The sequence below is a fragment of the Mustela lutreola genome, chromosome 1 (assembly GCF_030435805.1).
Source record: "Mustela lutreola isolate mMusLut2 chromosome 1, mMusLut2.pri, whole genome shotgun sequence".
NCBI lineage: Eukaryota > Metazoa > Chordata > Mammalia > Carnivora > Mustelidae > Mustela > Mustela lutreola.
The window spans coordinates 120,681,657-120,696,928 of record NC_081290.1 but is presented as its reverse complement, the minus strand read 5'-3'; the positions used below and the strand labels follow the sequence as shown (position 1 = coordinate 120,696,928).

At 40.4% G+C, this 15,272-nt stretch overlaps 1 protein-coding gene across 1 annotated transcript in view; it reads right to left on the bottom strand.

Annotated features, from left to right (window-relative positions):
- Positions 1-766: 766 nt before the first annotated feature.
- SLC10A6 (solute carrier family 10 member 6) overlaps positions 767-15,272 on the bottom strand; it is a 29,376-nt gene continuing 14,870 nt past the window's right edge. The window contains exons 2-6 of the mRNA XM_059173339.1: positions 15,125-15,243; positions 13,090-13,178; positions 10,152-10,327; positions 7,083-7,240; positions 767-2,469 (exon numbers count right to left, since the gene is read on the bottom strand). Of these exons, the coding sequence (XP_059029322.1) occupies positions 2,255-2,469; positions 7,083-7,240; positions 10,152-10,327; positions 13,090-13,178; positions 15,125-15,243 (757 nt within the window). The 3' untranslated portion in view covers positions 767-2,254. The remainder of the gene's footprint in view (positions 2,470-7,082; positions 7,241-10,151; positions 10,328-13,089; positions 13,179-15,124; positions 15,244-15,272) is intronic.

Here is a 15,272-nt window from a genome sequence, read left to right as displayed (position 1 = left end):
GTGGTCATGTCCCACCCAAAATTATTTATGTGGTAAATAATGACCATGTACTTAATATCTTCAGAACGGAGCATTGGATTTCACCACTTTGTGTTAGGTGCCTGTTTAAAGAAACAATCTAGAAATCCATTTTTTGTGGATTCTTTAAAGTTCATGTTAATGCTCATTTTAGAACTGGGGGTTTGAGTTCGTGCCCGGCTCCACCGACTCCTTATTGCAGGGATCTAGTATGTGTGCTGCCGAAGCGAGCACTCATTGCAGGGATCTATTCCCACTGACTATGACCCTGCCGACAGGAACCCTTCCTGCGTGTTACGGCTGCACGTCTCCTGGGCCTGGACACAGCACAGACTAGTTTCTTGACACATAAACATTCATCAGGTAGATAAATGGAATCCTCAAGTAATAAAGCAGCAGTTGAGAACCAACAAACATGTCACAGTCTACATAGTTCTTTTCCATAGAAATATACTTGTGACCTAATGGGGCTCTTTCTGTACTACCGCAATGGCATTCTTAATTGTCGTGAATATGCCACAATAATCATTACCATCATATTAACCCACAGGTTCTCGGGAAAACTTACAAATTAAAATTATAAAGCACTAAATCTCAGACAATATACTTTCTTACACATTTCAAAACTTACAAATAAAAATAGAGAAAAATGGAACTAAGTAGAGTCCCACATTATATAGGAAGTTGTATGAGAAAGGCAGCACTTCAAATCAGAAAAGATGAATGATTCAATATATGATGTCGGATCAATTAGCCATAAAAAATTAGATTCTTAACACACCACACAAAAATGTAGATGCATAATGGAATAACCATTTACATATTTCGTTCATAAAAGTTATAGGAAAATATATGGGAAATATTTTTAATAATGTAAGAAGAGAGGGGAATGGGTTTTGCCTATGCCAGACAGTACACACAGCAGAGGATAAATTTGTTGAGCAAACCCCCAAACAGAACTTCATGCAAATACATTCTCAAAAAGAAATACTTTCACAATTCATAATCCACACAAAAACATCAACATTCTAACATTTCACAGGCACCAAGGTCAAAAAGCATTTTTAAAAAGACTAATAAAGCTGAATATGTAGAAAATTCAAAGCTTCTATATGACAAAAGACATAGGAAAACAAAAAAGATTGAAAGCAGGTAAAATGTTGACAAAACAGGACAAAGGGTCATTATTTGTCATGTGTTACAATGTATCAATCAAAAAGGAAAGCAAATAGCAAGGCAAGCAAAGGACATGAATAGGCAAGTGATCATGAAAAATACTCTACTTCAGTCATAATTTTTTTAAATGCAATAAATGAGATATTTTCACAAATCAGAATTGATCATTCTTCAGACTGGTGCAGCTGTGGGAAGCCAGCTCCATTCGGTCACTGCTGTACATCATCGGACAGCAGCCTGCCCAACATTTGAATGTGAGGTTGGCCTGACATTTCAAGTTGTAGGAAGTGATCCTCTAAAAATACTTGCACAACAGTTCGGGTATTTGCAGCAGCATTATAATACCAATAAGTTCAAAGCTATCTAAATGTCCACAAATAAGGAATGGCTTAATAAATTACAGTCCTTCTATGCAGTGGAATACTTCTGTGAAGCCACTGTTCTAAAGAATGAGGTAGATCAACAAAAACTGACATGACAAGATTCTCCATACTATGTCATTAAATGACTTATGAAACAGTATATATAGAATGATCTCAATGTTTCTTAAAATGATATAACAAACAAAAATTAGAAGGCTATACATGTGCTTATCATTAGAGAGTGAAAATATGGGGCATTCACATTTTAACCTCAAGTGGTCATTAATTCCCTCTACACTGTATTACATCTATAATCCAAAAAGATTTCCAAGCCCTTAAAAAATAACAACCGTTTTTGACATGACCACATTTTTTTATGAGAGCTGTATGCAGTGGGAGGTGACATCTAATCCAGAACGACTTCGCATAACAACAGGGATTAATCTTCACTGCACGGGAAGACAAGAACACACACAGCACCTAGTAGATGTATTGAGCACCCCCCCCCCCAAAAAAAACTCCCTGAAGTAAGTGAAATACATTTTCAAAAATGGATCCAATAACAATTCACAAACCACATGAAAATATAAATATCCAAATATTCCTACAGGCCCTGCCAATGAGATCCACACATCAGCTCTGCACTGTCTTTACTGGCCGCTGAGGAAGACGGAGACCAGGCAGGCCAGCAACCCTTCCTAGGTACAAGAGGAGATGTGGCCCGATGGCTCAAGAGCTGTGTGGAGATCCATCAGCACCGAAGGTCCCGGAGTTAAGGCAACTTCTTCATTCGCCTCCAAGAAAGCACTGGTCTCTTTGAGAGAAGCAGATTTCTTTTCGTGGCAGCCTTCTGCACAACCTGTGTCCTTTTTTCTGTGGTCACTCTTCAGTCTCCTCTTGTACATCTTGTATGCTGGGTGTTAAAACATGCAAGTGTTGAAAAATCACTTTAGTAAAGACTGTAATGTAGCAATATCGTGTACTTTGGGGCCCTGTTTGCTTTGGGTCTCATATGTGTAAACACACAGAAATGAAGGGGGAAAAGAGATGGAAAATGGGGTTCTAGCTCCAAAAGGCAACATAAGCAAGACGCCTGAGTGGTTCAGTCGGTTAAACATGTGTCTTTGGCTCAGGTCATGATCCCTGGCATCTAGGATTGAGTCCCGAATCAGGGTCTCTGCTCAGAGGAGAGGCTGCTTTTCCATCTGCTTCTGCCTCTCTCCCCTGCTCATGCTTGCACGCCCTCTCTGTCTCCCTCTCCTCTCTCTCAAATAAAGAAATAAAATCTTTAAAAAAAAAAAAAAAAAAGAAGACAACATAAGCAGATCCTAAACTCATCTCCTCCCATAGACACACTAAGTTTCTCTGGGGAAAAAAACCTAAAAACAGTCAGACCAACCCCATAACATCAGACAGAAGGGAGGGAAACCATGTGAAAGTGGGTAGGAAAGACTGAGATGAAATCTCACCATAAGCCTCACCCAGACAGGGCCACCCACAATCAGGAGGGAACTCAAAACATGGACCTTCTCCCTCAGAAGCCAAGGACTCATACCCCAGATTAGGCACCCCAGCTTTTAATACAGGCGTCTGAGAAACAAGCCCCCAAAACATCTGGCTTTTAAGACCAATGGATCTGGAGCATATAAGAACCACAGATCTGTGGTGAATGGAGGAACTGCAAACCAACTGTCCTGCCCCAGGGCCCAGCACAGGAGCAGCCCCTTGAAAAATGCCCAGAACTTTATGTGGAAGAGACTCATTTCTTCATTTTACAGCATCAGACTGAGGTGGAGAAAAAGAAGCAGACATCTAGGTCCAGGAATAGAGTTCCATAATAAGACAAACTCAAAGTGAACCATACCAAGACACATTATAATTAAAATGTTAAAAGTTAAAGACAAGAGAGAATCATAAAAGCAGCAAGAGAAAAACAACTTCTCCCTTGCATACAGGGGGAACCCCATAAGGCAGTCCACAGATTTTTCAGCAGAAACTTCGCAGACCAGAAGGAATGTCATGATACATTCAAAGTGCTGAAAGGAAAAAACTTACAACAAGGAACACTCTACCCTGTGGAATTATCATTCAGAAGCGGAGGTGAGGTAAAGAGTTATCCAGATAAGCAAAATCTAAAGGAGTTCATCAATACTTACAAGAAATATTAAAGGGATGTCCTTAAGCTGAAAAGAAAGGGTGCTAACTAGTAATGAGAAAACATACGAAAGTATGAATCTCACTGGTAAAGATAAACATACAGAAAAGTAGTGAATTAATCACTTATAGAGCTAGTATGAAGGTTAAAAGACAAAAGTTGTAAAACTAATCAAAGTAATTAGTTAAGAAATACACAAAATAAAAAGATGTAAAATATGACCTCAAATAAAAAAAATGGAGGGGGAATAAAAATGTAGGGCTTTAGAATGTGTTCAAACTTAGGTTGTTACCAACTTAAAATAGACTGTTATAAATACAAGTTGTTACATATAAGCCTCATGGTAACCACCAAGCAGAAATCTACAGTAGATACACAAAAAAGGAGAAAGGAGTCGAAACAGACCGCTAAAGAAAGTCATCAAACCACAGAAGAGAAGAAAGGAACAGAAGAAGAAAGGACCTAGAAAGAGCCAGAAAACAATGTCAATGTCAGTAACTGCATGCCCAGTTACTTTAAATGTAAATGGACTAAAGTCTCTGAACAAAAGATTAAAGAGTGGCTGAATAGATTAAAAAACAAGACCCATTTCTATGCTGCCCACAAAAGACTCACTTAAGATTTAAGGACACACTGAAAAAGTGAAATGATGGAGAAAGATGTTTCATGCAAGTAGAAACCAAAAGAAAACTGGGGTAGCTATACTCACATCGAACAAAATACACTTTAAAACAAAACCTGTAGGGGTGCCTGGGTGGCTCAGTGGGTTAAACCTCTGCTTTTACTCAAGTCATGATCTCAGGGTCCTGGGATTGAGCCCAGCGTGGGGCTCTCTGCTGGGCAGGGAGCCTGCTTCCCTTCCTCTCTCTCTGCCTGCCTCTCTGCCTACTTGTGATCTCTCTCTGTCAAATAAATAAATAAAATCTTAAATAAATAAATAAATAAATAAATAAACCTGTAAAGAGAGACAAGGGCATTCCCTAATGGCAAAGCGGTCAATCCAACAAGAGGATATAGCACTTATATATATGCACACAACATAGGAACACCTAAATATATAAAGCAAATATTACAGACCTAAAGGGAGAAATTATCAGCAATACAATAATAATATGGGTCTTTGATACCCCACTTACATCAATGAATAGAATATCCAGACAGAAAATCAATGAAGAAACATTGGCCTTGAATGACACATTAGACCGCATGGGCTTAACAGATATATAAACAACATTCCATCCAAAAACAACAGAATATATATTCTTCTCAAGAGCTCATGGAACAGTCTCCAGGGTAGAGCGTATGTTAGGCCACAAAACAAGTCTTAACAAATTTGAAAAGATTAAAATCATAACTAATATCTTTTCTGACCACAATGGTACGAAACTAGAAATCAACTGCAAGAAGAAAACTGAAAATTCGCAAATATGTGGAGACTAAACAACATGCTATTGAAAAACCAATGGGTCAACAAAGAAATGAGAAGTAAAATAAAACACCTGAGACAAAGAAAAATGGAAATACAAGATACCAAAACCAAGCTCATAGAGACAGAGAATAAACAGGTGGTTGCCCGGGGCTGGGGGGTGGGGGGTATCAGTGAAGGGAGTCAAAAGGTACAAACTTCCAGTTATCAAATACATAAGTCAAGGGGATGCAATGTACAGCATGGTGTCTGTAGTTGATAATACTGTATTATACAGCTGAAAGTTGCCAAGAGAGTAAGTTTTTAAAAGTTCTCATCACAATGAAAAAAAACCTCTACATATGGGGCAGAAGTTAACTGGACTTACTGTGGTGATCGTAATATTCACAAATATGAATCATCTGTTGTATACCTGAAACTAATAAAATGTATGTCAAGTATACCTTGATAAAAAAAGGAGGGGGGGACTATGGAGCAAAAGAACTCAGTGTATCAAAATGGCTATTTCTATCTGGAATGGACCATTAGTGATTGAGGTCACTGACAGCTCCCGCATACATTCTTTCAGGCCACTGGTGGCTCATCTATTCATCTATTCATTCATTCAGTCAGTCAGTCAGTCAGTCAACCAGCAACACCTGTGGAGTGCTTGCTTGTTATGCGTCAGGCGCTTCCCTGAGTGCTGGAGATAGCTGGGAACAAGCCTGACATGTTCCTTCCTTCACAATCGCACTAAAGAGAAGAAATTAAAACTTAGATCTAAGACCAGTGAGTTTTACTCTGTGAAGATTTCTCTTATTTTGTGGTAAATTTAAACCCCAAGTATTCCTTATGTTGAGTGTTACATCAGCCATCAGTGTATAATCAGTCATATCAGTATCAATGAGTATAACTCAGACCCTGTCTCCTGATAACAGTGAAAATTACAATGGCCCAAGATGAAAATATATGTGTGTGTACATACTGACGTCTTTTTTTTAAAAGACTTATTTATTTACTTGGGAGGGGGAATAAGCAGAGGGAATCTTCAAGCAGACTCCCTGCTGAGAGCAGTGCCTGAAATGGGGCTCCATCTCCCAACCCTGAGACCATGACCTGAGCCAAAACCAAGAGTCAAGATGCTTACCCGACTGAGCCATCCAGGTGCCCTCATTGATATCTTTTTAAATTTACTTTCTGTGAACCCACCTAAGGACTGACTCTAAAATGATATATATTTGGCTGTATGGATTTTTATATATCCCATATATAGGATACCTGTGTATACAAGTGTGGTAATTCAATATCTGTTTATGTTTCCTATTTCATTGCTGGAAAATGTTTCACAACCATTCAGCACAATTCTTAGTCACAGAAGCATTGTGAAATAACTTGGCATTTGGAAGCCTTCATGGCTGTTGATGAAACATACCAAATGTCATTTTGAAGATAAATTATTGCTCCTGGAAACTTATCAAGTCCTAGAATCCAAGTTCTAACAGTACACTGTTTTTTGTGAAGCATGTTTGTTTATAAGTTTACTTTCACATATTTTAATATTTTTGCTATGAAAGCAAAGGAATGTGTTTGTGCACTTCGTTTTCCCAAAAAAAATGGCAGGCTAACAATGTACCATGAGGGTAGCACATGCATGTTCAGACTGAAAAAGAAGTTAGTAAACTGGACTGACAATTTTCTTTTTTTTTTTTTTTTTTTTTTTTTTTTTTTTTTTTTTTTAGATTTTATTTATTTATTTGACAGAGAGAGATCACAAGTAGGCAGAGAGGCAGGCAGAGAGAGAGGAGGAAGCAGGCTCCCCGCTGAGCAGAGAGCCCGATGCGGGACTCGATCCCAGGACCCCGAGATCATGACCTGAGCCGAAGGCAGCGGCTTAACCCACTGAGCCACCCAGGCGCCCTGGACTGACAATTTTCAACCAAATCTACCTAATGGGGGCTCTCCTCACCTGCAACAATGAGAAATCCGTCCAATAGCTGGAAGAGTCCATAGGCCAACGGGAAACTAAGCATCTGGACCAACTGCTTGGTGGTGAAAGACAGCTGGAGCATGGTGACGCACATCTGAATATTCTGAGCTCCAGTTTCTAAGGAAATCGTCCTGCACCTACCAAGGAAAGCATTTTTCAAAAGTTACTAGCAATAAGGAGTCTTCTTAAATTTTTCTCTTCTATATAGCAGTAAATGTAAGCTATGAGGTTAGGCCACTAAAAATGTTTACCCATTTAATAATTATTTGCTGAGTGTGTCTGCTCCGCAGGTGGCCTTCCTTGAGAGGCACTTCGGAACAGGACCCTAGGAACCTGCCTGAGGAATCTGAGTGAAAAGATACGATCGACACACAGGAAAGGTCCAGTAACAACGCAAGAAAAAATATGATCGTGGGTCAGGGAGATGCTATAAAAATTCAGAAAAGTGGCATAAATGGTTATAGAAGCCTTTAAAAAGGCAAAGGCAGATGAAACGGTGATGGTGGGAGAGCCATTGAACGTAGGACGGTGGCTACAATTAACGTTCTAGGGACAGGTATGAGCTGTGCCTACTAGGAGGCAGTACACGTGCCGTAAGCCAGTCTGCGTGGAGTGAGGATTGGAATGGAAAGGTGAATTAGAGATATGAAACAGTAGGAATGAAATAAAATTTGAGGGTAAACATAAAAACCCTAAAAAAAAAAAAACCATAAAAACCATAAATGAAAGCCAATGTCTAAGACCACCTGTCTAAAATTCTTTGGTGAAAGAGTTTAGGAACACAATTTTCCTTCTTTCTACTTTCCTGTAGTTTTCTAATTGCAAAAAGAGAGAGAGAGAGAGAGAGAAGCCTCACTTGAAAAAGAAAAATCAGGAGGGAGTAAAAGGAAGACATTAGCAGGACATCATGGGTTGGGTTAAGCAGTTTCATCTGTCTTCAGTTTATAAAGGGGGTCTTTGGGCTTCTATAGATGGAAGGGAAGAGAGGAAAGAGGTGTTTCAGAATATAAACCAGCATCTCTCTACAAGCTGGTTTGGAATATGGAGGTAACCAGAGGAGGTATAATGTGGGCATGAAAATACTGGTACAGGGCAAGTTCTGCAGCTCTTTTTTTATTTGTGCTTACTCTCTGGCTTGCTTTGCTTTGCTTTCTGCAGACCACTCTCCTTTCAGACCCTACCAATTACTTGAGATGATTAAGCTGCACAGCTGGACCTCAAACCTGGACCATTCACAAGGCAAATGCAGTATATCAATCTGATCCTTCTCTAGCCATCACGTATGAAAAAAACAAGATTGTTAACTACATTTGGCCATAGGAATACTTCCTCCCCAGATTCAGTTATATTTCAACCACTCAGCGGTCTGTGTTCCTGATTACTGGCTTTGTAAAAAAACCCAGTTCAATTCCTAACTCCACCACATTCTGGCTCTATGAACTTGGTCATGTTACTTAATGTCTTAAAGGATTCGCTCATCTGTAGAATGAGAGTACTAATAATAACTACTTCTCAGGCTTGTAGTAAAAAGTAAATGAGATACCACAGACAGAGTCTTACCTTGTACCTGGGATAATCTTATATGTTCCCCAAGTAGACTACAAAGAGATTTCTACTACAAAATAAAAATCAAAATGCATACCACTTTCTGTTCTCTTTCACTTAATTCTATCTTTGAAGCTTTTTCATCTCCCAAACTCCACCTCTGAAGTTCAACCACCTAGTTCACTTTTCTTCAGTTATTCTTTTTTGACTTCAGAGGTGGTACATACTTATTGGGAACCTCGGGAAATATACCCCCAAAATTAATAAACTAAAATGACTCTTGGGCGCCTGGGTGGCTCAGTGGGTTAAGCCGCTGCCTTCGGCTCAGGTCATGATCTCAGGGTCCTGGGATCGAGTCCCGCATCGGGCTCTCTGCTCAGCAGGGAGCCTGCTTCCTCCTCTCTCTCTGCCTGCTTCTCTGCCTACTTGTGATCTCTCTCTGTCAAATAAATAAATAAAATCTTTAAAATAAAAAATAAAAAATAAATAAAATAAAAAAATAAAATGACTCTTAATCCTACTACTCAAAATTAAACAGTATTAGCATATGGTGTATTTCTTCCAGTATTTCTCCATGCATAAAATTCTTTTGCTTTCTTCCACAAAATGGGAATCAAAATGTATCCCATTTTCTATTCTCTTTTAAATTTATCTTTTAAGTATTTTCCAAAAGCATTAAAATTGATGCATCATATTCCATCACATAGACACACCATGAATTAAGTATCTCCCTATTGTTAGGTATTTAATTGTTTCTATTTTTAGATTTATAAATAACACTGCAATTAACATCCTTGCACATCAATATTTGTGTGCTTATCTGAGAGTCTTAGCTTCAGGACGGATTTCTAGAAGTAAAATCACTGAGTGAACAGCTATAAACATGTATAAGGCTATTGATATGACTAAATTGCCTTCTGGTGAGTTTCTGACAATTTATGTTCCCTCCAACATTGTATGTTAATACTCATCTATAGATATAACAACATGGAGTATTGCCATTTTTAATATTTCACAAATTTATAAATTTTATGCCCCAACTTGTAGTGCTAATATGTCAGATAAATTCCTTTCTCATGTCTCCAGTTTGTCCTTTCTCCCCTTGTCCCTTAGAACTAGCACTTTTATAGAATTTGGCATAAGTTGTGGATAAATGTTTCATCTCTTGAATTTTGCTCATACTCTAGAATGATCTCTATATTTAATGAGACCATCTCACCCCTATCTGATTACTAGAGTAAGAGGAGAAATGTATCCAGATTCCAACACATGGTGTTAACACCCCAATCCTAATGTCACAGATTACAACTTCCCATCAATCTGGCCTTTACTCTCATTTACGTAAGAACTACCATGATCTTTTCACCCTCTCTGCGTTGAGCTATCCTGTTCCATCCACCTTGTAAGTCAGAACTCCTGACACAGCCAGGCAGCAAAGCCTGCCAGTGGCTGACTGTTTACTTTATCCTCCTCCAAAAAAGGGTAGGGATCATTGAACTGTACCTCTGCCAAGACTGGTGGGTAAGAAGTGCCAGCAGAAAGCCCGTGACATGGCCAATCAAAGGAAAGATGAAACTGATGGTCAGAAGAGTGATGTCTGAATTCCAAGATCCTTTTGCCAACACCACACCAGCAACTGCGACCACCAAAAGGAGGACCCCACCAACAATGGCCCCAATCTAAAGCAAACCAATAAAATACATGTAAACATTATGGTCTTTTAGTTCTATTTTGAAAAGTCCATCACTGTTCTAAGAAGCCAGGAACCTAGGTGTTTTGGAACAAAGAGGGGACTTACCACCAAATCCAATCTCATTTTACGGAAAAGAAACTAAAGCTCCAAACTGGTCAACTGACTTGGCTAAGCTGGAAACTGGTGAGGTTTGACACAATCTAAGCCTTATTTTATGTTTTGTTTGCCTTGAAGTAGAGGATTTTGCCAGAAGGAATGGGTAGTGAAGATTTTCATGGATAGGACAAACTCATGAGACAAGTGAAATCTGGCAGTAAGTCTCCAATACCCCACTGCAGGCACTTCTCAGATCCTTCACTGGTAACCTCTTGTCTGAGGTCTGCCCTGCCCCGCCATCTGCCACTCTCTTCCCACCACCCCCTTGACTGCCAGTGGCTCCTTACCTGATCCCTGCCCTTCTCTCCTCCAAGTGAAATGCACCCATTCTTTACTAGACAATCTGGGCTGACATCAATGTAACATAAAAACTAAGAAAAGCCTCTTTCCTCTCCCAAATGAATACTGTCCTTCCTTGTGTTGCTCAGCAAAAACAAGAAACCAACAAAAAGGAATTTCCAACAGTTTGAGTTTTAGATCAGAGAGAAAGAAAGCCAGACCCAGAATATTTGGAGGAAATTAGGACTTTGACAAGCTCCCATTCATACCATGTAGACAACAAAGTATGTAGACAACCTTGTACTGCGTCAACTGGGATTTGAAATGTTTTGAGGAGTGGAAGAAGGTGGTCACGGGGAGCAGAACAAAGCCAAAACAAACCAATGCATCGTAGACCTGCTCCAAGATTATTTTTACTGCTCAACACAAAGACAGACTGGGCCGCTGCTTAATGAGAAGATGCTAGAACACACAAAGAAGTCCTCTGATTGTCAGAATCCCTCTTTGTCTTTCCATCATAAAAGCATTTCAAAGTTTAAAAATTTACCAAGAGCAATTTGTTCAGAAAATATGTCATATCTAAAATTAACAAAGGACCAAGAGCAGAAAATGAAACTGTATCAAAATAAGGATTAACTGGGCGCCTGGGTGGCTCAGTGGGTTAAGCCGCTGCCTTCGGCTCAGGTCATGATCTCAGGTTCCTGGGATCGAGTCCCGCATCGGGCTCTCTGCTCAGCAGGGGGCCTGCTTCCCTTCCTCTCTATCTGACTGCCTCTGTCTACTTGTGTTCTCTGTCTGTCAAATAAATAAATAAAATCTTTTAAAAAAAAAAAAATAAGGATTAACTTATCCTAGTTTTCTACTAAGATGCTCCAGAATATTTTTGCATATTATTAAATATTTTTTGCCACGCAGCCTATGAAATAGGCAAAAGAAAGGGGTTTTAAATCTGCTCTTTACATACAATAAATGTCACCTCCAGAAAATTTACGTGATTTCTCCATTGACTCTAAGGGACTAACGGAGGATCTGGAAACACCAAAATCAACAAAACAGAGTACGTGATAGTACTTTATCAGAAATAGAGTATTTGAAAAGTAAGAGGCTCCCACGCTCACACTCGGTCCTCTTGTTTTGCAAACAAAATTACAGCATACACAACCGCCCTGGCCATTCTCTCCCACTGAAATAACCGTCTCCCACTCAAATGCAGTCCAAATGTGCAACACTGAAGCCTTCCTCCAGCTCTCTGTCTGCCCGTCAAGCCTCTTCCCCACTTCGTCTCAATGGAAGAATCGTGGGAGTTGTTCCATCTTGTGCCAAAAGGAGAAAGCAGCGGCCGCTGGTGCATATACGTGGAGAGGCATGTGGGGCTACACAGCAAAAACCAAATCATAAATCATAAATCCTGAACTCAAATGAACTGAGATGTATTCGCTGAACCTCCAATTAGCCCCAAATGTCTGTTTCTCTGGAAATGTAAAATGTAAGTAGGGCACCGTAAAAATCTTCATAAAGCAGTGCACAATGCAATCTTACATCTTCCAAAATGATTCATACTTGGAAAAATCAAAAACATCCTAGGTTGTTGACACGTTTGTTGAGAATGCCTCAACATTTTTTAAAGCTATTCTTTTATTTTTAAAAGTCATTTTTAGGTATTTTCAAAAGTTATTTTGGAGATCTTTTTCACACATGGACATGGGCCTATTCCTCCAGCAGACAGAGGACCATGCTGGGAAGTCCAGAAGAGGTAGGAGGTTCTAGCTGCTATCACTCCATGGCCAGACTCCTCAGTGCATTCTGCATAATTTCACTTTGACAGTGGTTCACGTGGTCAGCAGCCCTTGTTTGTGTGCACAAACTACAACCTCGGAAGCTTCTTCGGAAATGCTTCTGAAACCTTCCCCCTCACTTTTTCATGGAAACACCCCTACTCTTCACCCTGGGCCTCCACCCCTGCACACCTGACCAGCATTGACCTCAACAGCACTCGTGTGGAGCCTGGTTAAGACATGGGCTCTGGGTTCTCTCTGGCCACACACACGCCGTAGCTTTATAGTCACTAAAGCAGGAGTCCCACACTCGCCAGTGTGTCCTAAGCCTCAGTGTGTGGGCCGAAGGAAATGACAGAGCATGGCTGACAAGAGCGGAAGAAATAGAGAGGCTAGATCCAAAAACACAGGACAGGTAAGGAAAATTGCTGGGGGTGGGGCTGTATCCGACTGGCCCGTCTGTTCCAGTCCCTGTCTCCATCCGTCTTTCCGGTCTCTGCATGTTAGGATGCATTTATCACTATCGGGAGCTGCTTACCTTGAGAATGATTTTGGATTGCTTAGGCCACCTGTAATTCACATAGATTCCGAAGGCCACAGGGATGGTCAGGCACACAAGGGTGATTCCTGGGGAGAAGAAAAATCCATCAAACAGTATCCCCCTCCCCTGGAGTGCCCAGTCCTCAACCATGTCTATTTCTATTAGATAAAGGCTTTAATTAAGGCTGCATTTTATTTCTGGATCTGCCTCCATATGTAAAGAAAGGGGAAAAAACCCCTGGAAGACCATGTTTGAAGGGTATACATTATGACTGAATGCCACTGTTCATGTCCCGTCATTTCCCTCTCAAAATCCCTCTGATGACAATGTGGAATTTTAGAGACAACCAGAAATGTAAAAGTTAGAAAACAGGAGGAGTCGGCAAACTTCTTTGATTGCTACGCAGGGGGTCACCCCTCTATGACCACAGCTCCTATTTCCCCATTTAAAGCCAACAGATCATCTGTTTCACAAAGTAAAGAATACCTATTGCAGATATAAAAACAGCATCTGTTGCACATACCAAAACAATTTCTCATATTCTGCAAGTGTAGCCAAGTAACCCAAAGGTGGGCGGGGAAAAAATGCCTTCTAATTAGCGCACGTGAATAAAAGCATTGAAGGCAGGCTCCACAGAACAGAGATCCACTTGCTTCCAAATCTGGCCAAATGCCTGCAAAACTGGCTGCAAAGTTATTTATGAGTTGCTCCTAATATGTTGGGTTTTGTTCACAAGTGCCTTTTCGAATATATTATCTAAACGGAATATGTAAACAACTTACTAATTAGAAAAAGTTGTGCATAACATTATGATTTCCAATATTTCACTCAAATTTTACAAATTCAGTGGGCTCCAGTGGTTAGGGGAACATGGCTCTATTTTGAATTGTGGGCCCTGGGCTGTAAAGCTCTCCAAGTGATTACTTGAGACTCCAGACAAGACAGTTTTAAGAATCACAGTTTCAGCCAGTTCTCCAAAGACTCTGAGCAAAGGAGAATAACCAGATTATTTCACCAAGGTTTTCTTCCCAGCCTAGTAAGTCGACTGAGATCTCTAGAAAAAGTTAAGAGTTTGGGGCACCGGGGTGGCTCAGTCTTTAAGCATCTGTTTTTGGCTCAGATCATGATCCCAGGGTCCTGGGATCGAGGCCGGTGTCTGGTGTCCCACTCTGCTGGAAGCCTGCTTCTCCCTCTCCCACTCCCCCTGCTTGTGTTCCCTCTCACTCTCTGTCAAATAAATATGTAAAGTCTTTTTTTTTTTTTTTTTTTTGGACAGAGAGAGAGAGAGATCACAAGTAGGCAGAGAGGCAGGCAGAGAGAAAATGGGGGATCAGGCTCCCTGTTGAGCAGAGAGCCTGATGTGGGGCTTGATCCCAGGATCCTGGGATCATGACCTGAGCCCAACCAAGGCAGAGGCTTTAACCCACTGAGCCACCCAGATGCCCCTAAAATCTTTTTAAAATAGGGGACAGAGTTTAATGAGAAATGACGGTCTTGAAAGCAGCTATGGGAGAAATATGGGCATGGTTGTAGCATGAGAATATGCTCTAATAATAGAAAGGAATCATCCATGTTGGATCAGTAAAAATGTCAAGGCTCACAGGCCATGTGAAAAGTGGAGTTTTGGGAAGTAAGGTCTCATTAGACCCACTGTGATCCAGTTAACCTTTGGATCTTAACAAGACCAATGGCTTTGCAGTGCACTATATAAGTGTGTTTTTAGTAAGTAACTTCTCTTTCTTTATTTTCAGATGGGAACTCTTGTAAGGTTAAAAGCTTGGATTTTGCCATCAGATCCCTGAGTCAGAATTCAATTCTTCACTCCTCAGCAGCACAAACTTGGTAAGACTCCTTAACAGATTCTACGATCCTAAAAACCTAGGAAGTGGAACCAGTCATAGAATCTATATAGAAGTGCTGGAGAACGTGTTCATTTAGAAACCCACAGAGAGGACACGCATAACAAACACCAGCTCTTATCATTCCCATCACCATTACTATTACTATTCCGTTCCATCAGCCCCATACAGACCTATGTTCTGATACGGGATGGTAAGATTTTGCTCAAGATTCCAGGACAAGGTGTAGACATACAGGCAGAGCGGCATCATTCCCAGAGCGGCCACTGTGGAACAGGTTGTCATGGTGATGCTGAAAGTGAAATTAAAATGATGCTTAAG